Source organism: Larimichthys crocea, chromosome XIII (assembly GCF_000972845.2).
Source record: "Larimichthys crocea isolate SSNF chromosome XIII, L_crocea_2.0, whole genome shotgun sequence".
NCBI classification, from domain to species: Eukaryota; Metazoa; Chordata; class Actinopteri; family Sciaenidae; genus Larimichthys; species Larimichthys crocea.
Genome location: NC_040023.1, coordinates 22,869,239 through 22,894,403, shown reverse-complemented (window position 1 = coordinate 22,894,403; position 25,165 = coordinate 22,869,239). Strand labels below are relative to the sequence as shown.

The 25,165-nt window shown below is 41.3% G+C and overlaps 1 protein-coding gene across 1 annotated transcript in view; it reads left to right on the top strand.

Moving 5' to 3' along the window:
* The window catches only part of LOC104924527 (eukaryotic translation initiation factor 3 subunit H), a 50,471-nt gene extending 25,613 nt beyond the window's left edge, over nucleotides 1-24,858 (top strand). Inside the window, exons 3-8 of the mRNA XM_019260083.2 lie at nucleotides 3,291-3,458; nucleotides 8,420-8,519; nucleotides 11,164-11,313; nucleotides 19,472-19,592; nucleotides 23,972-24,104; nucleotides 24,542-24,858. Of these exons, the coding sequence (XP_019115628.1) occupies nucleotides 3,291-3,458; nucleotides 8,420-8,519; nucleotides 11,164-11,313; nucleotides 19,472-19,592; nucleotides 23,972-24,104; nucleotides 24,542-24,636 (767 nt within the window). The 3' untranslated portion in view covers nucleotides 24,637-24,858. The remainder of the gene's footprint in view (nucleotides 1-3,290; nucleotides 3,459-8,419; nucleotides 8,520-11,163; nucleotides 11,314-19,471; nucleotides 19,593-23,971; nucleotides 24,105-24,541) is intronic.
* Nucleotides 24,859-25,165: the final 307 nt, after the last annotated feature.

The following is a 25,165-nucleotide window of genomic DNA, read 5'->3' as shown; positions in this document are numbered from 1 at the left end:
TTCACTGCTTTACTACATTCTGGAGCAAATACACACACCACACTATCTACTGTATCTGCTCTCAGTTGTGTTTCTTGGTTTTATGAACAAACAAAGCACTGACGTGGCATTGACGTTGTAGACATTAGTGCTATTTAAAGGACTGTACATTGTGTTTACACGTTAGAGACATATCTTTAACAACATCTTCGACAAAGATTGAGATCGATCTCTTTTTGAAATTAAGTTATGCAAATACAGTGAAATTCAGAGGAAACTGGAATGCCACCCAAACCATTTGGCTGCATCATCTGCTTCCATAACAAATTGGAAAATTAAGTGTGAAGAGCTACATGTTGCCATCCTGCAATATGATCTTTAATTTCTGCCAAGTACGTCTTTCTGTGAGTCTGTGTTCTCCGCTGCTTCTTGGTCATTTGGTAGCTCCCGGCTGCTCAGTTGATCCGAACACCTCAGTAATAATTTCATAACCTTCCCTAGAGCCATACCTTTTGAATGTAGTCCTCTAAATTCTACACATACCGTGAGACGGGATAGAGTTATAAGAACAAGGGTGTTGGAATCTGGACACATGAACTCCACTTGAACATCGGATGAAAGGAAGCTTTTGAGTCAACAACTTTTGAGTCTTTGAAATCTTTGTGGATGGGCAGGTTAAAAAAAGCAAGGCATATGAGTATATTATGTGTATATTCACCTACTGTACCACCAAGACCTGATAAGAGTTTTTTGAGCGGAGCATTAGTTGGATTCTTGACCAAAATGGCAAACTGCTCATAAATAGCACACAGTCGTGATCTTGAACACTCCAAAAAAACAATGAGCAAATGAGAAATCTTATTCATAGTAGAAATATTCATATTAGAATAAAATAAAGACTAAAATATATGTAGTATGATGAACTAGAATGACGTTGTTGATCACTTGACATAGTTACACTTTAAATGGGAGTTAGCAGTACTAACAAAAAGTCACTGCGCCTACACGATTCACATAGTGAAGGGGAGATGCAGGCAAAAGCCCCACGCAGAGCTAATCTCTTGAGCTCGTAATAAGTTATTAGTGTAAAAGTGAAGTTCTGCATTTACAAAGCAAACCAATTTGACACTGTTCATAAAGATATCATGTACACATTAAGGTCATAAAGGACTGGGAAAGGGAGTTGGAGACGGGAGAGACAAAGGATTGTCTTTTTTTTTTCTACCTCTCGTCAGTTCTCCAGCCTTCAGCTTTCGCTTCAGAGACGGATGACTTTGTGCACAATTTCCCTGCTAATGATGTGGTGTTGGGGCAGGTATACGCATCAGTGGCTCTTGAGAAGTAAGCACACATACTGATTGGCAAAGAAGTGCAGAGAGAGATGCAGTAGTTGGGTGGCAGGCTGCCCTCCCTCTCCATTGAGCTCTGTGTGTCTTGAGGTCTGCTGCTAGCCTGCCCCTGGGCAAAGCCAATCTCCAACACACTAACTCTCAGCCTGTCACAAACACTCTCTCCCACCCTCATGCGCTCTCTCTCTTTTTCGCTTCCCCCGTTACTCGTCTCACCCACTCCATGTTTTAATTCTCACCTACTTCTCATTCGTCACCGTACACTCAAGACACTTGAATCTTCTCCCACCTGCTACCCCTACCAGCTAATTTTTCTTTATGAAATATACTCTGCACACATTTCTCCAGTGGGTTTTCTACTATGCTTAAGAGTCACATCTCAGAAAACACACACACACACACACACACACACACACACACACACACAGTCCCAGATGCCACTTGACACCTCCTCCTCCTGCAGTTTGTCACAGAATTTGTACACAGTCTACAATCCTTCTTTCCCCCCTCATACACCCCATCTTCCTCAATTCGTCGCCTCCCTTCTCATCTCATCCCCCCTGTGTTCTCCCGTCCATCTACTCTGTTTGCTTTTTGTCTTGCTGACCACGTCAATCACTAAACAAAAAAGGCGAGATTAAAGGCCAGATTGGTACATCCAGTCTATCCCCGTAGAACGGGCTGTGAATAGGGCTTTTCTCCCTGTCTGTCCCCATCCAACGCTCCAATCCAGATGTTGTTAAAATTCAGCAAGACCTCATTGTGAGCACCTCAACGTTGCCCTTCTCCTCATGCAGCATGCAGCACTCCTGCAGGGGTTGAATGTGTAATTGTGGGCCAGCAGTGTCATTTGTTTTCTGTGTGGAGCACAGCAGAGGCAGTGAAACAAATGATTGTGAGCAAGAAGTGTGTGTGTGTTTGTAGGAGGTTGGTTAAAGGCTAGATAAGTTAAACAGAAATAAACCATAACATATTGCGTGCATCAACTGCAGACTCCCTACATGCTGTTGTGAGCCTTTTTGTGAGGCTCCACGAACTCTTGAGAGGTCAAATGTCTAGAAGTGAGTTGATAGATTTTGACTCAAGTCCTCCCAGCTTTATGTAATCTCACCCGGGGTCGAATTCAGGCCATTCGAAGGAAGCCAAAATAGAAATCTCACCTTTTTGTAAAAGACTGACATGATTTTCCTTCGCATTCTCGTTTGTCTTTCTGTTTCCCTGTGTTTTCCCATCTTAAACATCTTCTTCCCTGCTTTCCATCTTTTCTGCCCTTTTTCTGTTCGTCTCCTTTCCGCCACCCCTTTTTTCTACCCCTCCAGTTTGTTCTTGTTAACAACTCCAACAGGAGAAGGATGTGCTCTACAGACTGGGGTCTAGGGGGCCACAGCTGCCCAATAAACACCCTGATTTATCATCCTCCTCCAGCTAGCCTGCATGGGGATGCTGTTTTGCTCGCCCGCGTTGGTTGTTACTTACAGCCGGCGAGGCAGGTTGTTTGTATTTCTGGCTGCACATCCTTAGAATGTGTCTGGCGTAATGAAATGGCTCTTCTCCTAATGTATCTAGCCTTCTCTCCAGTAGCTGAAGCCTGTCTGTGTATCTATATAGCCTTTCTCTCTACCAGGATGTATTTACTGACATAAGGAATGAGAGTGTGACTGGTGATCTCGGGGTTGATGTTTGTTTTCTAAATCTCCACCAAAACCACTTGATGAAAATCCTTAGTTTTTCTCTGTTGCAGGACATTTCTCCTTCACATTCTCGTTGCACGTTTTTCCCACTGTATTTCACGCCCTCCCCTTGTTCGTACACCGTGTCCATTTCCAGATGAAGACCAGATATTCACAGATCGCCACCAAAAGAAAAATTATCAAAGTAAATTTTGATTTTAACAATTTCTCTCTCTTTTCTCTGTCCCGTTCCTCTCTCTCCATCCCTACCCCTCTCTCTCTCTGCCTCTAGTTCAGTACCAGATGGAGATGATGCGTTCCCTGCGTCATGTCAACATTGACCATCTGCATGTGGGCTGGTACCAGTCCACCTACTATGGCTCCTTCGTCAGCCGAGCGCTGCTCGACTCTCAGTTCAGCTACCAGCATGCCATTGAAGAGTCAGTAGTACTCATCTACGGTAAGCAGCACTTCACTCTTCACACACAACGTTGTACACTACATGACATCAAAATCAATTCAAAACCGTGTATTGCATCAGCGGGACAAAGGACAGCTTCAATATGTCTGTTGGGTGGTCTGTCACATTTAGTCAAAGAAAACATTGCCTCTGTCCTAGCTAGCACCATTGGGTTGAACAAATAAGATAAAGTTAATCTGTGACAAAGCATTAGAACATAATTTGGTTGATACTTGGAAGCAAAAAAGAATAACAGAGCAATGATAGCAAAGCAATAAAAGTGCATATTCTGAAGTTATCGAAGAAGTTCAGATGGTTTTAATGCCAAAAAGAAATTTTACAACCACATTTGGGGTAGTTGTCACCTTAACGTCTGTTTGAATTGCCTAAATAAGTTTAACCATTTGCCAGAGCAGGTCAGAGTGGCTAGTCTAATTCTTATTCCTTATGCTTCACTACCAGTAAATGTTTTATTGACAAAGTTGTAAAAGAGCAAGAATGCAGAGAGCAGATCCACCGCTATATTGTTCACCTGTCACACAACCATTCAGCCATTCCCACACGACTACTAATGACAGGTTCATGCGGGTGGAAAGTGGTTTCTGGAGAGTAGGTCAGTACACAATAGCTCCACAAAATTATGATGATTGTTCACAAAACAATGGGGGGGGGACATTCTAAAATCACAAAAGCGTGCTCAGATTCAATTTACAAGGTCAGAATTAGTTTTCCACCTCATGCAGTTTTATACAGTCATTTATGGTCCATATTCTTTTAACAAAAGATCTAAATTAGTCTCTTTAATCAATGGGTACCTAAGAATAGGACTGCCACTGAAAAGTCCAATGTTTTGCCGTGGTTGTCAGAGAGTCTCAGCAATAAATCATCGTGACAGATGTAGGAAAAGATTAGTTGAGGTGGGCAAAAAAAAAGGTTTAAAAAACAATAGTTACATTTCCAGATAAATCTTGCAAGTGTCTACAGTACCAGTCAAAAATTTGGACATGCCGTCTCTCATTTACAGTATGTGGGCTCCAATCTGAAGTGATTCTGACACTGGTACCTGTAATGAACTTATCCTCTGCCGCAGAGGTAACTCTTGCAAGAGTTACCTCTGTGGCAGAGGATAACGATGGTCTTTCTTTCCTGACCATGGTCTTTCTTTCCTGGGGCGGTTTTCATGTGAGCCAGTTTCATCATAGTGTTTGATGGTTTTTGCTACTGCAGTTGAAGACTCACTCAAAGATCTCGAAAGAAATTTCCAAATTGACCAACCTCCATGTCTTAAATTAATGATGCATGCACTGTCATTTCTCCTAACTTCACTAGTTGAGCAGTTGTTGCTAGAATATGGATGATGACAGTTGTCGAATAGAGCTATTTACTCTGTATGTCAAAACTACCTCTGAACAACACAAGTGATGGTCTCAAACACAGTAAGAAGGCAAACAAAAGCTACAAAATAACCTTCGAAAGCACATCTGTTAATTGAATATAATACCAGTTGACTACCTTATAAAGCCGATTGAGAGAAGCTGTCAAAGCAAAATGTGGCTGCTTGGAAGAATCTAAAATTTCGAATGTTTACACCTTTTTGCCTCATAACATAATATGTGTTGCTGCTATCAAACATCAAGGTAGCCGGATTTCATTGGTGGTCCAAAATTCTGGTCTAACACCGCAAAGCTTTGCAGGTTTATACACTCCCAGTAAACCATCAATGACAGGTGAAATGTATGCATCGCCGTGTCTCATGGAGATAGCACAAGTCTGTCTGTCAGCAGCCCCTGGAAAGACGACAGCAGAGGAGGCAGCAACAAGCAGAAAACAGGGGGAAAACAGACAGGATTAGCAAGGTAGCTGGTAGCCACTAACATGACACTTACAGACATCATGTGCCTGCACCTGCTTCACAGTAAAGAGCTTTAAGAGCTGCCCATAATTACCACACCACAAATGTCATCCCAGATGGTGCAAACTTTCGTTCAAATGACAGCCATATTAAAACCTGTCGCTATAAAACGCTGTACATTCTTCTTCTCACACATCACAGGCTTTTACAAGCTGAAGACGTATAATCAAATATAGACATTGTCAAAATGCCAGATAGTATCGAGATAGTATTTGCTGCCCACATTGCATACTTCATAATGTGTTAAGTTTACCTCCTACAGGTTTACGAGCTGAAAAATAAGCGTGTAATAAGTACAGATAAGGTCACACAAAAGCTTCTCTAATCTAAAATCGCAATCTTTGATTAAAACAACTCTGTGCTTATCCACTCAAATGATGAAAACGGCTTTAAATTTCATCAATGTTTCACTGCCGGTGAGTGTAAAGGACTCCTCCAGGCCCTGTTCTTTCTCTCCTAAATCACTTCAGGGTTGTCATGTTCTTAGATAATACAAATTCATGCGAGGCAAAGATTAATTATGACCGGTTGACATATGAACCCCTCTGATCTAGTCCTGCCAGCCAGCTGGCCACTCAGGCAGGCAGTCAGCGGGCCCTTCCTCATTCTAAACGAGAGCTCCTGTTAATGTCAGTCAATAATGCAGCGCTTAATGGATCAAAGCACCTCAAAGGAATTGACATTATCTCTGTTTAAAGTCAAAGGGAAAGAAAATTGATTTCTTTTTTGTTCTCTTCGTCATTAGCCCACTGGTCGTTCTATGCAGACGGATGAATCAATCACGTGGCCAACTGGCGAGTTAATAGCCGTCCAATGACAGCTTGGGATGAGAGTGGCTTGTTAAACCAATTGGTTAAATATGTTCGCCATGACAACAGTTTTCTTACATGAGGTTGAAGAGGTTAAGATATGCACAGAGCTAACCTGCAACGGCTCTTCGTGCATCCAGAGCTTCCAAGTTGGTCAAGCATAAAACGTCACAAGAAGTACACTTTTAAATATTATCATTCTTAAATGTTATTGTACAGAAGATTACAGGGACACCGCCAATTTTACACATGGCGTTTAGTTTATTTGGCCTGTGACAGCACTTTTGTAAAGTGTGGAGCTTATGTTTAAACAGATGAAGTCATCAGGGTCCTGAAAAGACCTGAACTTATTAGTATTGTGATACCAGACAACTGGAGATCACCAAGCCTATTCATCACCTGAAAATGCAAGGTCGTTACTTCTAAGGTAGACAGATCAACTGCTAACAAACGTGTGCCTCGACACATTATACACAAACAATGCTGTTCCTCCACTAAAGACTTATGATTGATTCTATATTTGCAGATTGAAAACAAAACTGAAACATCCACCCTCCCTGTTCTCCACAGAAGCTTCATTCATGTTGACCAATAGAAGACATATGTAATGCGTACAGAGAAAATATTAGGAGAGCCATAAGAGGTAAAGCTAGCCCATGCAGGGTTTTAGTTCAGTTATATAACGCTTCCTATTGATAGTAAAGAGTTGTCTTTAATTTAACAAGGCTGTCACCAAACAGTCTCTGTGGAGATTGGCCAGCATGAATTTAGATTGGCTGTATCTTATTTTTGGGGGATTGGCTGAGGGGTAGGCAAATGGCTTGTCACAGTTGGCTGATGGAAAGAAAACAAGTCACACTAAGAATTTTGGTAGACTATAGTTTGGTGGCTGTCAGCCTGTCCAGTTTGAGCCAATGTTTGCCGCTTCTCTCTCCCGCTCTGTATCTGTAGCAAGTAGCATAAACAAGAAAACAGGATGTGGAATAGAATTTGACAGGGCCTTTCCTCAGAGTCAGTCCTAGATACTTTTCTATCTTTTCAAATGTTGCTTTAACTTGACTCTCAGTTTGTTGAATGATTTTTATATTATAGAAAGTCCACTGTGCAGATGTCATTTTGCAATGGACCGACCAGTAACGACTCCATTTCCTTCCCTGTTTTCCGGACTTAAAATGGATAGAATGTGAGTTCAGGTAGTGCTCTCTCTTCTGATGGATTGTTAGTGTAACTCCTCTTCAACTAGCTTCTTTTTAATGTTTGTTCTTGTTTTCACTGAAGACATTTGTGACTTCTCTCTACACTTTGTTTGTTATAAAGTAAAGCTAGAATCAGATGACAGACATATTTCCAGCATCTCCCTTCAACATCCTCGCTTACTTTTCTCCAAACAATCATTTGTTTGTCTGGTCTCTGTATAAGAAGTAGTATCATAGAGGGTGCCCATAGATGGGTATAATAAACAGTGGATGTATGCACGTTTGCTTCAGCAGCCGACTGTAAATGATCAGAGCAGAATCTGCTGGTGCTCCAGGTGGACCCCGCTGTCTGCGACTAGCAGTGTCTCTGTCCCTCCACTCTGTCTGGTTATCACTTTTTTTGTCCTCATGTTGGACTGAAGGCAAAAGTGGTCTTGTGCCTCGAGTATGAGCCAAAGCGAGCCGGTTAGCATCCTAACTTCAGTAGTCAATTCTATTTAATGTTTAAACTTTCATTATTACATTACGTTACATTCCTATTGCTCTGACCCAATCTTACACATTGGTCTTTTAAGTATTCACTCCTGGTACTGAATGTATTGTTTTACTGTGTCGAATTGTTGTCTGAAGATGCTTTAGGTGTGAAAATATGACCTTTGACTGTTTGTAGGATTTTCTTTCCACATACACTGTTACTTTGAGAGAAGAACTTTTGGCAGCACTGAAGGTTAACCTGCGAGAAGCACTAAACTTAAAGCTGTCAAGTGGGTTTCTATCCCGTCCATAGGATAGAAACAGTGACTTTTAAGGAGAACGTTGTTGGCTGGGGAAGTGTGGGAGGCAGAACCTGAAACAAAAATGTTCCCAACTCATGCAGTCATCCTTAAAGTGCCCTTAAGCAAGGAACTTAACCCCTGACTTTTTCACTGGAGTCCAGCAGTAGAGGACCATGAGTGCCAGGATTGTTGTTTACTGAATACAGTGAACATAAGGGCTGCTTTACAAACTTTTTTTTCAACTCTTATCTCTCTTTTGTCGTTCTAGACCCCATCAAGACAGCCCAAGGCTCCCTGTCCCTCAAGGCCTACAGGCTTACCCCAAAACTCATGGAGATCTGCAAAGAGAAAGATTTCACACCTGAGGGGTAAGTAGCTCATCGTGGAACACAGAAAAATAAATGTCATGATTGCATGCACACTGAAGTGTAAACACGTGGGCTTTCATTGCTTACAGGAGTACACAATTATTATTTTTTTGCATTCTCACTCTTTTGTTTCTGCTTATTCAGTGCATGGTAAATATGAGCTTGTGTATCCACAGGGGCGGCATTTAGTAGCAGTTGGAGATTGATGCTGATGATTTATCAGTTCGCCCTTGCCCATCAAACAAATTTAGCATGTTTACGCTTTTTCTGACCCCAAGGCTTATCGTAATTGCTTTTAAATTGCAGCTAAAAATGAATGTAATGAGGGGACCATTTTCAGGGTAGTCCAAGTGCACAAACTCACACATTCGTAAACACACGCATGAAGGGACGCGCACGTGCTGACAAATCCGCCTAAATGGACTCCACATAACAGTCTGTTCAGAACCTTTTCAAATATACATTTTTAAATCTAACGAAAGTTCATTTGCAGGTAGAAGGGACAATTTAACTTCATCATTCCCCTTTTCTGCCCCCGTTACCTCTGTATTTCTCCACCTGTGTGTCTCTATTGCCAGCCACTCTGTTATTGACCCAGTGTGTTTGGCCCAGAGTCAGGATCCTTCTAATTTCTGCAGCTTTTCATTAGTTCCTATGATTTATTACGGCTCCAATCTGTAGCTATCTGTGTTCCCAATAAAGCCTATGATTGAAAGGGAGGGAGAGGGCAGCTCCTTGCAGGAAAGGACAATATCGCCATATAAAAACAAACTTGTCTCTATCCTATTATTTTCAGAATAGACTAGAAATCTAAATATCAATAATGTTCTTCTTTTTTTTCCCCCAAAGACACAAAACTTCAAAAGCGTTTCATTACCCCCCCCTCCCAAAATACAGCATGCAGAAAAAGCAGTCTCTTTCATGTTTGTATATTTGATGTTACATAAGCTTGCATATATTGTGCACCTTTTTGAAATGAAAGGCATGGATAGATGAGTGCTGAAAGACCCATCGCTTTGAACTGCCCTCCAATTCTGGGCTGAGGCAGCAGTGGTCAATAGCCTCCACTTCAGCACACAATATGAAGCATGAAATTAGTCAGCCTGTGGAGTCAACCTTTTGGCTTCGTCCAGTGGGGCCCAACTTGGAAAGAGCGTGGCATTAAGTGTGTCAACGTCCAGTAGGGTTGACAAATTCCTTTAGAATGTGCTCTCCTTCTCTTTCCTCGTAGCCGGCTTGTTACATCGCTCTGCAGGTATTTGAAAAGGTCACGGTGTGCAGACAATGTTTTAAAACACCGCAGATGGATAATTGTGCCAATATGTGTAACAAACAGTATTTATATCTTTATAGATTGTTCTCTTAGACTGCTTATCCACATGTGTTTGGGCTTGAGGCAGGATTGTCCTAGTTGGAGTGTCCAAGTTTGCTTGATGCTTTACTTGGAACACAAAACAACATTTTTCAAAGTGGCCTCATCAGAATTAGGTGATTCTTCACACCCTTATTCATCAGAAAGACGAGCATAATATAAACATCTCTGTCTCAGCTACAGTGCACCCGGTGGATTAATGTAGCGAGCGTATTGATCCCATAACAAGCGAGACGCATCTAACAAGCCAACAGAAAGACATATACAGACATTAGTTTGTCGCTCATGCACTGTGCACAAGTGACAGGCTGAACCAAGGCAGTCAGTCAGTGCTATTGGATTTATGTGAGACATTAAGCAAAGTTTGAAGTTCCATTTTGTGTTAACAGGCCCATGTCAGAGAAAGTGAGAGGGAGATGCAGCTTTTAGCTCCGGAGGAACAAGAGAAGGTGGTTTAAAAATCAGTCTGCGCTTGGCACACTTATCAGCAGAGCCCATAAAAAAAGTCATTTAGGCTACAGAGTCTAACGTTGCTCCGGGTGGGCAATATGGACACACTGTATCACACCGTTTGCAGATATCAAAATGCAACATGCATAACATTATTATTCATTTTGCTTTTTATTTGTCTGAGGTGCAATTTACTGATAACAAGCCAAGTGGTAACAGTACAATGCCCCATTTGCAACTCGTGAAAGCATATGTGAACAACAAATAAAATGTGTGAATACGTCAAAAGCAGACCCGAGGGGATCTTTTCCCTCAGCTAAACAGATGTTAGATTTGTGTAATTGCACGAGAACTAGAGGATACAACTGTTAACCCCGCCCTCTCTCTGTTTACTTAAAATGTGTTCAGAAAGTGACTATAGATCAGCTCAAACTCACGCATGAGTTTTGTTTGTTACAAGCTCATTTCCACCACTGATTCACACTCATTCTTATGTTTTTTGTCATGTAAGCAGTTTTTGTGCAGAAACAGGCAAGAAACCACTTATTGTCACAGACAGACGGCGATAAAAGATGTTCCCTCTGGTTTTAGTATAAAATATGTAAGGCTGTGTGTCAGCACAATAAAAAGAAAGAACAAAGTGACAACACTTAGTGCTGTATATAGTACGAGCCATATCAGGAGATGTAAAAGCACTGAATGTAATTGTAAATGATGGGAAATCTTATTGGAAATGGTAATTGTGTAAATGGAATGGAAATTGTACCTAAATCTCTCCTCTCCTGTCTCTGTCCCTCTCGTCCTAACCCTCTCTCTCTCCAGTTTGAAGAAGGCCAACATTGGCTTCGAGCATATGTTCGAGGAGGTGCCCATCGTCATCAAAAACTCTCACCTCATCAACGTACTGATGTGGGACCTGGAGGACAAGTCCACAGTCGCCGACAAGCACGAACTGCTCAACCTCTCAAGCAGGTCAGACATGAGCTCATGCAGCACATTTGCCAAGGATGCCTAAAGCTAGACACCTAGGTTGTAAAACAAAATATATAAATATATAAAACAAGTGAATGCAGGTACAGTACATCTGCTATGTAGATCAGCTATTTAAGTTTTTCTCAGGGGACCAACATTTACAAGATGTTTTTGCATGGTTGTGTGAAGTATTATGTGGGTTTATTTGTCCCTTTTTTTTACAAAAAACATTTGCAGGGAATATGTAGATGATCTAACAGATTTTCTATGAAAGGTTAAAAAGCTGATATAATAATGATAGTTTGGAGCAGGTCAAATAACTGATTCAATCAGCCGATTACTCCAGAATTACATGTCTTTCAGTACACAGTCCCTTAATAATCACTAACAACCAGGTATTTCAAAAGGCACCAGCAGACAGCAAGAAGCACAAAACACGCCGTTCAACAAACAACGAGTCCTTATCTTATCTAAAAGCTCCTCTTTGGGATCCCATTATGCAAACTAATATTCCGTTGGAGACTCAATACACAATAATCAGATTCTGTGAACTATGAATTGCAAACTTAATGGCTTCGCTGCTGATCATCTGGGACTCTTTCTCATTTCGTTACATGTAGACATACATACAATAATGTGACTGGAGGCAGCACAGCCATCATCCCACACCAGAACTAATTTCTTCCGACAATGAAACTTCCTATCTGCACTGATTAATCAGTCAACTTCTACTGTAGGTAGTCTTGACTGATTTAGGCTCTCTCTCAATCTTGTATGTAGATATAGTAGTAACAAATAAACCTTTTTTTTTGTTTATCTTGGAGTTTGAAGGCTTCTCTTTTATATAGCATACAAATTCATGTTCCTTTTGTTCAATATCATAATGGCAGAAAGCTTTTCAGTCTTAAGACTCAAGAGACCAATTTCTCGTTCGTGTTTCACGCTGTTCAGTTACATTACCACCTCCTCTATTTTTAGGAGACTGCCGGCATCATGGAGTTTTTAAGCTTGCGAGCAAGAACCAACATGGAAAAATACTGGCATCATACTATTGATCGGGAGACCCTTGTGTGTCTCATCAGCATCTGTGTAAAATCAACTATAATCAATGCCAGGAAAGCAAAGGTTATTGATGTAAATTAACAAACCATCCAACACATAGTTAGCACAGTACTGTGCATAGATATCTATTGAGAACTGTCTTCTTTAAAGTGTTTTACAAGCTTCAAAAGAGCGTCATGGTTTGTCTTTAAACCTGCAGGCTGCTTTCACAGACATGAGTTAAAGCTACTTCTAAATTAAAATTGATTTGACATTAGGGAACTCCTTCGCATTAATCTGTGTCTTCTACACTGTTCTAAAGTGTACCAGATTGGTGGAAAGAATAAGAGCTCTATCGATGTATTTTGTCTCACATTTACCCACCATACATTTGGCAATTTAGTGCCGTTCCCGAACACTTCTCAGGAAGGATGGTGTGATTTGATCTTTGTATTATTATCATCACAAAAATCCAATGAAAAGTCGAAACCCGACAATGAATTCATCTTAATAACGAGAATTGGTTTTGTAGCCAAAGTTCACACTTCTGTGCCATTGTCTTCCAGAACCCAAATTAAAAATGCAGAAAAGAGCCACAATATTGTACGAGTGATAGATTATTTCATTACAATGAACACAGCCACTGTGGTTTACTCTGAGACACCACAGACTAATAACAACATCTGCGATTTTTGATCTCTGGAAAGTAAATGCTGCTCTGCTCTGTGTTCAGCCCGCTTTGCGAGTTAGCTTTACGATTTATCATTTAGCTGTGGAAATTATCATTAGAATGTACAGTATGGCTGGGTCAGGCTTGAATATGCAGCTGACAACACTAATGAAGAAAAGGTCAGATTCTGCAGACCTGTGCTGCCTTATAAATGGGAATACGCTGAAGAGAAAACAACAAGCTTGAATAGCATAAACTACGCTCGCTGTGTTTGTTGTCATAAAGGAGTATGACACCAAGTGCAATACTACTTGTTGGTGTAGTATTTTCTATGGCATACACTGTAGGTTAAAACTATAATGAGGCTGTGGCTCCAAATCCTTGTTGTTGTTGTTGTTGTTGTTTTTTTGGTCTTTGGTGTTGAATGTGTTGATAGTAATGAAAAGATTCAGAATAATACCAGCCTCATCCTTTTAAAGCAGATTTTAACCTGCCAGATGGCTGAGGGATATAGCATCAGAAAATCTCAAGATGTGCAACTTGCCAGTCATGGAAATGTTTTTTTCTGTATTACAGTCGTATGACAGACATTTGTAGATCAGCTGTAGCCCACAGGAAAATTGCAGTCCACATATATATATATTCTAGCTGTTAGACGTGTTTTCCCACTTATCTGATGTCAGGAAATTCTCTGAGCACCATTGGGTTAGATGTTTGATTATGGATATTATGTCCAAAGTTATGTACAGTAAATGCCACATCAAAATGTATTCACAAATGGCTCCATAAACAGGATCTGCCATCAGATTTCGTCTTCCATCACTAATGAGCACAATATGAACAAATCTCATCCCACCATATCAACTCACAGCCTGGCTTTTTAAGTCTCACATTTTAGATCTCTGAGGCTCTCAGCATCAGTCTCGAGAGAATTTATCAGCAATCATTTATGGAGATAAACTGCTGCAAGTGGAGCAACAGCTGTGAAGCTTCCCATGGGCAGGTGTGAGAAATTAGCACAATAAGCACTCAAAGTGCCGATTTAGGCACTGATAGCGCGCAAAACACACTGTGCTTACTTCTTACACGGCAGTCATCAGGAGTTGTTGTGATTCTTCTCATCGGTGTCTGTGACTCGAGTAACTCATGAATTAAATGAAGCCTCCTGCATACCGAGCTCTGAATTGAATGCATGTGCCTGGCAGACTGAACTCAGCCACCAGCACGATCATTTGTTAGAAATAGTCAGATAGACTTGACAGATAGAATACTTCACTTTTCTTGCATATTGTTCCATTTTCCAAATGACTACTCTGAAGTTGAAACATAGCTTTCAATATGACCCGAAATGGGGACAGGCAGCCCGAGCCCCCCCCCACAGGTTTCCCAGCATTTCTGCCGCTGGGATGTCTGGCAAGATGAAATTGTTTCCTGAAGTTGTCAGATTGCCGCTCTGTCCCTGTATTGGATTGTAGGGTCTGTCTCTCTACATCTTCTACTGACAGCCCCACCCTTTTCTCCTCATTTCCACCCCTTGAAAAAAAAGATAATGATAATGGGTTTTATTTAACGTTTTTCCTTTTTGTCTCATTTTCCAATCTGAAGCCCCATTTGTCAATGTCATGCACATCTAAGGCTGAGTGAATGCAGTTTCACTCCAGCAAACAGGGTTGTTCTTACCACAGATGATGATGTTGATCGTGGTGATGGATTGCATGAATGTAAATTCATTTATGTAGCCCCCTTTCCCCCCCCAAACAGTTTTGAAATGCCATACTGCAATGTTACAGTGTGTCTTTGAGTCAGGCTGCAAAGCTTTTTTGTGTGTGGTCTTCATTTTTAATAATACACCATCCTCAGCTCACAAAAGCTCACATTTACCTTGCGTTCTCTGTGAATGAACAACTCGTCAGTCCATTACCTGAAGTCTGATTAAGATAATTGATTTCTTGCATTGAAGTCGGACATATGTAAACACAGCTTCCTTCTCCACACCCTGATGTAATGTATTTGGGGGCATTGAGTGTAGGGAGAAAAGACAAGGCTATATGAAAGCTGCAGCTGTAAGAGGAACAGAGGAAGGTGAAGAGGCATAAGGGTCACAAAGGAGATGGTGACAGATTAATGAAATACTGTGAAAAAAGACTCAGCAAACTTCATTCAATGACGTGAACTTTGAAAAGAGGCATTTTTTGATCAACAGCCAGTCGTAGTTTTCTCTGCAAGTTCAGGTCTATAGGGTCGCATAAGGATTAGGAATGTTATTATTATAACCTTTATTTAACCAGATAAAAGACCTCTTTCACAAGGGTGACATGGCCAAGAAAGGCAGCAGCACACGTCATAGTGGTAAAAAACAGACAAACAACAGTAACAGTTATAGATACATTACCAATTTAAAAGCATAGGCACTGTTCAAATTTCCATTTTTTTTTTTTTTTTAAGATGGAGCGGAATGCTACCAGAGGAAGAAGTTCTGCAATTTTAAGTTCGCATTGGAGGGCGTTCCAAGCAGACGGGGCAGAGAAACTGTGTTTCAAACTCGCCATAAATTTGTCTGGGCAGAGAAACTGTGTTTCAAACTCGCCATAAATTTGTCTGAAAACATTAATATCATGCATACTTTTGATCTTATAAATCTTATGTTGGGACAATGCAAGATTTAAGCTTTTTCGCATCCTCTTTAAAATATATTTTTCTGCTACAGCAGCAAGCCAGGGAAACATTATGCCCCAGTCCATCATCAGTTAAAGGCTCCATCAGAGTAAAACACTCATTGTAAGTCACTTCCTTGGCAGCTTTGTTAAACAACTCTCCTCTGAACTTTCAATTTACTGAATGTCAGCCCATTTTTGCTTGCACATCAGTACAGTTTTAGGGTTTGTCCTTTTATTGTCCTGTGTGAATATAAGCACGCAGGCCTGAGCACACATACCTACTGTATGGGCTGCCACTGAAGCTGACCTTAAAACAGAATCCACGATGACAGGAAATCCCTCTGTAGACTTTGATTTCTAATTCAAGATTGATCGGAAGGCTGTCCGACCTGTCTTACCCGTTAATAATTTAACTCCTTTGGAGTGTGTGACCAAGTACTGTGTGGTAAGCGATGTGCAACCGATCATTGTGCACATAATTATGAGCGGTCATTTGTTTTCCTTGCAGATTGATTTTTTTTTTTTTTTTAGTTTTTTTTGTTTTGTTTATGAAGATAGAGTAACAATTGAACGTGCTCAAAAATTATGAAGACTAAGCAGCAGAGCAAACTCGATGCAGTCGAGAGCACTGGAAAGTTTTGTTTGTCAGTAACTTCATTTTACTTTTAAGCAGCTGTGTTCTCATTCCAATTTTGCCTTGAGACTTAACTAACACGAGCCCTCCAAATGTAACGCATTTATAATCAACTGCAAAAGAAATTCTGAAGCACAAACTCTACTGACTCTCTCCCTCCCTCTCTCTCTCTCTCACGCACACACACATGCACACACACGTCTGTTCAGTCCAGCGCAAACACTTGACACATACATAAACGACAGATGTTTCCAAGGATCCTGCTCTGACTAAATGAGTTCCTTTGCATATATTATGAATGCGCACCACACAAATTAGCTACCATATTGCTTGATGAAATAGTTTTAAACGGCCTTCCGTCAGCGAGAATCAATTTTGACACAGTCGGAGGGACACAGTGGGGAAGTGTTATGGCGAGATTTGGTCCTGGGCCATCACTTTTCATGTTTACAGCTTTGACGCCGCAGTCGAGAGTTGACAAACTGATCACACAACAGTCCTCACAGGCAAACATGATGGGAGTGGAAACTGGCTCAGCAGTCTGAACTGTGGGGAAGACAATCGGAGCTAGTGGAAAAACCATAAATGATTCTCGCAGGCTTTTATTTTAAAAAGAGAAACAAGCTGAGAAATCTGACTGAAAACCCTGTCGCAGGATTCGCCCACATACCTCGCACGCTTAGACTTGTGATACACAAGGGCAACAGAAAGTCATTTAGGCTATTATTTGATCACTTACATTAACACACCTCATGCAGGTGTCAAGCCATTATATGGATGATGTGTTACAGATAGTCGAGCATGTGAGAATAACACTATCTGTCATTACCCGCAGCGTTCATACAATTAGCAGCACACATGAGTTTTCTCTGTGCAGACATGCTCGAGGGACTTCATCAGTATGTATTTGCATGTAAACGTAATTAGATGCATTAGTTTGTAAATTCTATAGTGCCACAACAACTTTCCTTAATGACTTTTGTTTCTAATTTTATTTCTAATCATCTTCTTAGCACCGAAAAATGTTTAAAAAATATATGTGCAAATCTTTTTCTTTTTTTTTTACCTTTCTGATATTGTGGAATCCTGAAGCTTTTGTAAAATTGTACACACATTGTGAAACAACACATTGTTTCAAGTGATTACTCCTCGCAGATGAAGCCTGTAGCAGCGCTCTCAAGAAGCTCTCTAACATTTGCCGTGTTCTATTTATTATTATTTTTGTCTTGTTTTTATGTCGATACATGTTTTACTACACCTCCTTCAAACAGCAGGAGACTGAACTTTTAAATACGAAACAAATTGGCTCATATTGGAAAGGCAGATGTGTTTGCTTTGTCTCTTCTGGTTGCGCTGTAGCTTGTTTTTTTTCCTCAGAGGTCTTGCGGTTTTCCTCCATTAATATAAGAAAGGTATTCTCCATCAATAGTTGCTGGAGAAAGAGGTAGAAGCTGTGGAAGTGGTTAGTGGCATTTGTTTTTCATCAAAGACTTTGTAGATTCTAGGAAATTGCGTGTGGGTAAATTATAAATTTTTTAGCTTGCGAAGGAAAGGAAGGAAAGACAGAGTGCGAGGCGTCAAGAGAGTGAGAGGAATATTGATTTATAAAATTGCTAATTGAAAAATCTCACAGCAGAGAGCAAAGTAACTAAAATCACCCAAAACACTCTTCCTCCACATATTCACACAAACAATGAAACACACACACACGCGCACACACAAAACACTTAAATCAAGCCGAGTGCACACACAGCCAAAACGTACACAGTGCTGGCAGTCCTTGCGGGTACAATTGTCATTTAAATAAACAGTCAGAATCTGTTTTCCCACAGTATTATGCTGCATTATGTAGCACCCAGACATTCATAAATGAAACTGTAATTTCGCAGAGGAGAGTACAAGAGGGAGAAGAATTGAAGTGCAGCACTACAGCCTTGTCAAGGTTGAACTTAAGACAGCAGTGAGACATCCTGTTTAAAAATGGGGCTCATGGGAGGTGAGGGAAGAGCAATGCTTGTTGTGTGTCGAGTGTTGTCAGCATTGCAGCGTTGGGAAAAGATGAGGGATGTGATACCAGAGCAGAGAGACTGAGCACAGGGACAGAAGAGGGGGGGAGGGTCCTGAGGTCTGAGTACTATCATGCCCCCCGGAGAGAGGTTTCATGTCAGATGTCTTTCAGGTTACACTCAGGCAATATGTATCTGATAGGTGAACTCAAAGATTAGATCAGAATGGATGTCAGACATGGACTAGGCTGAAAAATGTGGATGTAGCATTTTTAGACTACAACCTCTTAAGGGACATCCTAAAGTGTGTGACTGCGCCTGTACCTCCAACCCCAGTTTCTCCATCCATGGGGGTTGTCAAAAAAAGGAGAATATGTCTGAGAAGACATTTTTGACACTACCTGGTTTCAGAGTGAGATTCTTGAAAAGAGAAGTACAAACCTGATATAAAAGTGAATAATAAAATAACATCTTGACATAGATCTTGATGAGCACTGCTGTTTCGATTCTCTCCGAACTATAATATCATATTCCCGGTGAAGGGAGACGATGCTGCTCTATGCGCTGTATGAAGTTTCTCCTTCCAGTGTGAAGGGGTTGTTTTTAAGATTTTTGTTGTATTTTCCTGAGATAAAAAAGAAAATGAACACTTGTTTGGTGCAGTAGTCCAGATTCAGATCTCAATAGCCTCCAAAGTTTATTCTCTGCATTCAGATACAAATGACATGTTAATAGCATGAAGTAAATGGTGATGTACAAGCAGATTCAGCCAAATATCAGTGAAGAGTTGATGATCAGACAGAATGACAGCATGATTTTCTTTCAGCTAAAACACTTGAGGGGAAATATTAGTTGAGTCAAGTCAGTTTTGTTTATAGTTTCATCTCAATGCTCTCATTGCATGGTGGCTAGCTGCCATCAGTGTTTAAACTGGGTAATGTGTAAACTGGGTGAATTGGAAATTCTAAAGTGCTTTTGATAAAACTGAAAACTCCAAAATAACAATAGTAAAATGACATGAAAATGAAGTAAACATGAGAGTAAGCTATTAAGTTTAGGGTTGCATGAAATAATGTACTGCACCGTTGCTGCTGCAGTGCTGATGACGGTACAAAAACGTGTGAATGACATGCCAACATTTTCCTTCCAGCAACCACTTGGAGAAGAGCCTTCAGCTTCTGATGGACAGAGTGGATGACATGAGCCAAGACATTGTCAAATATAACACCTACAGCCGTAACCTCAGTAAGCAACAGCAGCAGAAGCACCAGGTAACCCTCTTTCATACATACACACACATTCAGACGCACACAAGCTTCCCACGAAATGAAGCGCACACACCACCTACAGACAGAATGAGCAAGCAGCAGCGGCAGAAACATCAGCTTACCAGCATGCATATAAGGGAAAGAGAGAGACACACACACACACACACACACACACACACGGATATTCACACAAAGGCACCTACAGCTACAAACCCAGCAGGAAAACAGCAGGTATGTTTCTCTCAGCCATGGACACAACCAATTGCAGCTATAATCACAGCAGGGAAGCAGAAGGTGCACCAGGTAGCACAAACAAACTGACACACAGAAAGATGGCACATCGACATCCATGTACCCACTGAGGACCACCAAGTGTAACTACAGTAAACAGCAAAAGTAAAAAAATATATAATCATTTACTAACATCTGCATCAGCATATATCTAAAGCAACGCTACCTTCACACATACAGCTACAAAGTAGGAGGTGGTGGGGTTATGTTTTTTTTTTTTTCCAACCAGCTACCAGCAGCTTTTTTTCATTGATGTCATAGAGCGCCCTTTTTTTTTAAACATCTGTAGCTCAGCAGTCGTCGCCAGGCTGCAACAGGTTCCATTCACAGTGAATACCAACGTATTGTTGTCCTAGCTTTGAAGTCCGCTTGTGTGAGCGGAAGACTAATTTCATTTGAATGAGGCCACTTGGTTGTCACAGTGGGATTGCCGTTACATAAGGCTCCAGAGGGGGAAAAAAAAAAAAAGAAAAACATTGGACTTCACTGAGCTTTTGCCTGACTGCAATGCGTCCGCATCTGTTGTCCAATCAAATACATGCGAGCACACTGTCGGGTATCTGGCAGATTACTTTGTATTTTGTCAGCGCAGATGTCATGAAGTGATCTTTGTACAGTGTTTTAGCGTCAGACGAGCCGTCACAACTCTCAGATCTGTTACTCAAACTGTGTTCCCTGGGTTGTTTTTTTTTGTCTCATCAGTACTTGAAGCAATACACCCCCATCAGCGCAGCGCTTTTCATTTTTCAACACAGGGCTGTTTTTTTATCTGCACTCCTACGAATATCCACGTAGCTTTGACTGGTGCATCATAACGTGTATAAGTGTCAAGTGCAGGGGAAAAAAATACACGTATTGGTATGCTTTCTGGCATTTCCAAGGTTCTGTTTTTGATCTAAAATATATTTAGTTGGTCATTTTCATCACTACTTTATGATACAGCCATTAATTTACCCTTGTGTGAAGAAGAGTAGGTAAAATACCATGAGTCACACTCAGGCAGTCTTNTTTTTGATCTAAAATATATTTAGTTGGTCATTTTCATCACTACTTTATGATACAGCCATTAATTTACCCTTGTGTGAAGAAGAGTAGGTTAAATACCATGAGTCACACTCAGGGAGTCTTCAGATACACCCAGGGACAGCTGAGGCATGTGGACTCAAAGCTGGTATTAAAAAAATGTCTTTTTCTTGTTTTAGTCATATGTCATAACACACTCACACACATAAGTTGTGTGCACAAACACCACCTACAAGCACGCACTCAGCCAAAAGCACCAGAAAGAACAGAACAAAACACCGAGATGAAGAGTCAGCCACGAATCCTCTGCAACTCCAACCTCAGACAGATCCATCATAAACATCCCGCAACACATGCAGACACAAAGGGTCACACACTCGTACACATACACACACCACTCAGGAAAATGGAAGTGTAGAGACGCAATGACTCACTGATGCTCGGCGAGTGCATGCATACAGACTTACACCTACGTTCACACAACTACATTATTCTGCCATTATTCTCTGCAAGTAGAAAAGAGGAAACGTCAGAAGTATTAATGTTAATCTGGGCTGAGTCATCATCTTCCCAGCCGGCAGTGGATGCAACCGCAGCCAAGTTCACACACATTAGGCGGACTTACAACAAACATGCATCTGTGGCGACAGGTAGTCCTCCATATGCGCACGAGGCATTCACAACATGGGAAAGAAACACACCTACGTAGTCACACATCCCCGGGCCAGTCACCCACACGACAGCCATTATGATCCATCATCCTCCCCTACCGACCTTCTCATCATCACAGCCCCCAAGCCCTCACCCCTTTACACACACATACACACAGTCATGTCATGCACAATATCACACAGACAACGCCTTTAACGGTGTTGACTTTTTTCATGTTTCACGCGATTCTCTACAATGAGCAAACGCCGCACACACGGAGACAAAGAAAGCGAGCCTCTATTACACCTTTCAGAAATCTACAGTTCTTGCTCCATGTAATCTTGTGCCATTGACCCCGCTGCTTCACGGACAAATGGAACCTTATTAATCATCATAGAAAGTTGCAAAAAGGTGCGGCGCACAGAGGGCTCCATTTTTCATTTGTAGCTCTCTGAATTTGGTAAAGAGCAGGCTCCCGGGCGCAGTCTGCGGCCAAGTTAGTCTTTGTACGAGAAAATTTATGTCTCATTCCTCAAGATTTATTCAATTTCTGTTTTTCTTTTTCATCCCTTTTCCCATCCACAGAAGCAGGCACTTTGCACAAGATCAGACGGGGAGCAATGTGTTAATCTTAAGAACCGACGATTCGTGATTTATGGTTAATGGCACCATTCAGCTGAACCATTAGATGATTCAGCAATATTTTCCAAGTCATTACTTCTGAGCCAGATCATTATTTTTGATATATAAACAGAAAATAATCAGTGTATGTATTTTTTTTTGTAGTATATGCTAAAGAGATAGATAGTCTATGGCTTCTCAGCCAAAGGTCACCACTTCCGGCTTTATTGCATTGGGAAAACTCATATTTCATACATCTAAGCTGTGTGTGCCAAAAAAGCACATGAAAGCCTGAGTGCATGGAGGTTTATTGGTGTGATATAGAGTGTATGTTGGACCCAATCCAAAACAGACTGATGGAAAAACTACCTGCATCTGTCATGACAAGCATGGATTCTTTTTTTTTTTGTTCAAAGAGGGACTTGATCCAGATAAGACCACGGGATAATTAGACAGGATGAATCATCCCAAACAGACCCTGATAGAGAGAGAACACCAACACAATCTCTATGATGCACCACTCCTTTTCACTGCAGACATTTTGACAGGAAAAGTACAGGTGGAATTGGTAACCACTGATGGCTAAGGTGAGCCTGTTTCAGTCCTCGGGTATTGTACAAGCTCACTCACTGACCTGGTTTACACGGACACTTGATAGAATGGAGCCATCATTTATGGTATTAGTTCCTTCTGTGCTCGTCCTGCAAAAAGTCCAAATGCCTGCCATGAAAAGGGTCTATTAGGAACCAGTTGTGGTCAAATGACAGCAGCCTGAGAATGAATGTAAAGTTGAAGAGACCCATTTCAAAAATGATTCATTTATATGCTTCAAAGAGTAAAACATTTTTCCATTTTCACCCTTTGGACCAGCAGTGAGCTGGTATTGACAATGAGACTCAAGACTCTCACAGCCCGATTAGAGAATCCTGTTTATACCTCAAGTCCAAATACCAAAGCTGAAATGTTTCACCATCATACTCCGGCCAAACTCTCTGTGGTGGCTTCATGCTTTCTGGGTTGCTTCTTCTACACCAGACGGAGTAAAATAAATAGCTGATAAAATACTGCTGCAATCTGTAAAAAAAACTGCGATGTGTGTGTGACAACAATCAACCTCAAACAGAAAGCCAAAAACCTCAATCCAATACAGACTTTGTGATGGGACTTGAAAACTGCTGTTCCCTCGTGTTTGTGTGTGTATGTGTGTATATCGACTAATTCGAACAAATAGTTAGATTTTTCACATGTTGTTTATCTTTGCCCTTCTTGTCAGCTTCAGTCAGCTGTGCAGGTGCGCTGTGGGATGTTGTTTTTCTTTTTTTTCCCCCCTCCTCCTGCCACAAGCTCCCATTCCAGTGGCCTGTGTCAGTCGCTCCTCCATCTTTCCAAATTAACAAGGCTTTTAGGTTCTCCAGAGACCCGACACCTCACTGATTTACTGACTGTCAGCCTTCCACAAATCACTCCATCCCTGTCAGCACATATAACTCCTCTCTCCGTCTCCCCCATCTCTTCTTTTATCACCACGTTCCTTTACATCTCACTTCCTTCCGGTTGTTGTCCCGTTTCTTCCTCTTCCTTTAATTCTTTTTCCTATCCACTGCCACACTGTGCTCTCTGCATCTATACTCATTTTCTTATTCCGACTTCTTATGTTACCTCTGATCTTGTCAGATTTCTCTTTCACCAATTCGTCCCTTTCCACATTCCTCTTTTCTCAATGCTATTTTTTTTTTCTTTTTCTTTCCTCTCTTCTCTAATGTCACCCCTCTTTCTCTCTGTGTGCTTCATTCCAGTACCTCCAGAGGCGGCAGCAGGAGAACGCCCAGCGACAGAGCAGAGGGGAGCCTCCGCTGCCTGAAGAGGACATCACCAAAATGTTCAAGCCCCCCCAGCCTCCACCGCGCATGGACACACTGCTTATTGCAGGTACGCACGCGCACACACACACACACACACACACACACACACACACACATACACGTACAGAACATCTATGCAGAGACAGCACCCCTCCCTCGCTCCAAACTCCATCAGACGCCTCTGCTCCCCTCTCAGGAGCTCAGGTACTGTTTTGTAATTATCTCTGCCATTATCTTGAAATTACATTAATTTAAAGTTTATTGAATCTCCAACTCCAGCCGCCCTTTTCCCTGCTGTTTCATGCTGTTCAGCTCTCCTCCACCTTCTGACAATGTTCTGATCCTTCCGTTTACTCTGTTCCCCACTAATTTGTTCTCCCCTCCCTCTCTCTCTCCGCCTCCGCCTGTTTGTGTGTATGTCTGTGTACAAATGTATATGTTTCTATACATGTGTTCATGTTTTTGTGTGTGGGTGCATGGATGCATGTGGCTACCTTCCAACAGGGCAAATTAACAATTACTGCCAGAACGTGAAGGAATTCACCTCTCAGAACCTTGGGAAGCTGTTCATGGCGGAGGCCTTGCAAGGCCACAACTAGAGGAGAGAAAGCGGTGGAAGGAATCTGCAAGAGGAGGAGAGAAGGTGCACAGAGGGAGGAAGAAAGAAAGGTGACAGAGATGCAAAGACACCATGGACTGGAGGAACACGCTTCTGTTTTCTAAAAATGTATTAGTTGTTTTTATGCCTAACCCAATATTGGATACAAAATAATCTTTGAAGAACACTTGATTTTGATTTAAATAAAAGTCTTGCATCTCTATGTCCTCTCTGACTCTGTATGTTTTCACAGTTGAGCTGTATTGTGCTTTTGATTTCAAACAGTTTACTGTAGACTTGGGCATCATTTTGTATTTTGCTCTATAAAAATGGTAAGTTTGTACACGATTAATATGCTAAAAAAAATGTGCCAGGAGCATAATACAAAGTAATTATACAGTACAATGGTATTTTTACATAATTTTATTGCTACATGCTTTTCGTCTTGCAGTTCAAACATCAAGCAGGTGGAACCAATTATTAGTGGATTTGCTGAAGTGTCGGTCTGCACGGTGCGAACAATGATATCC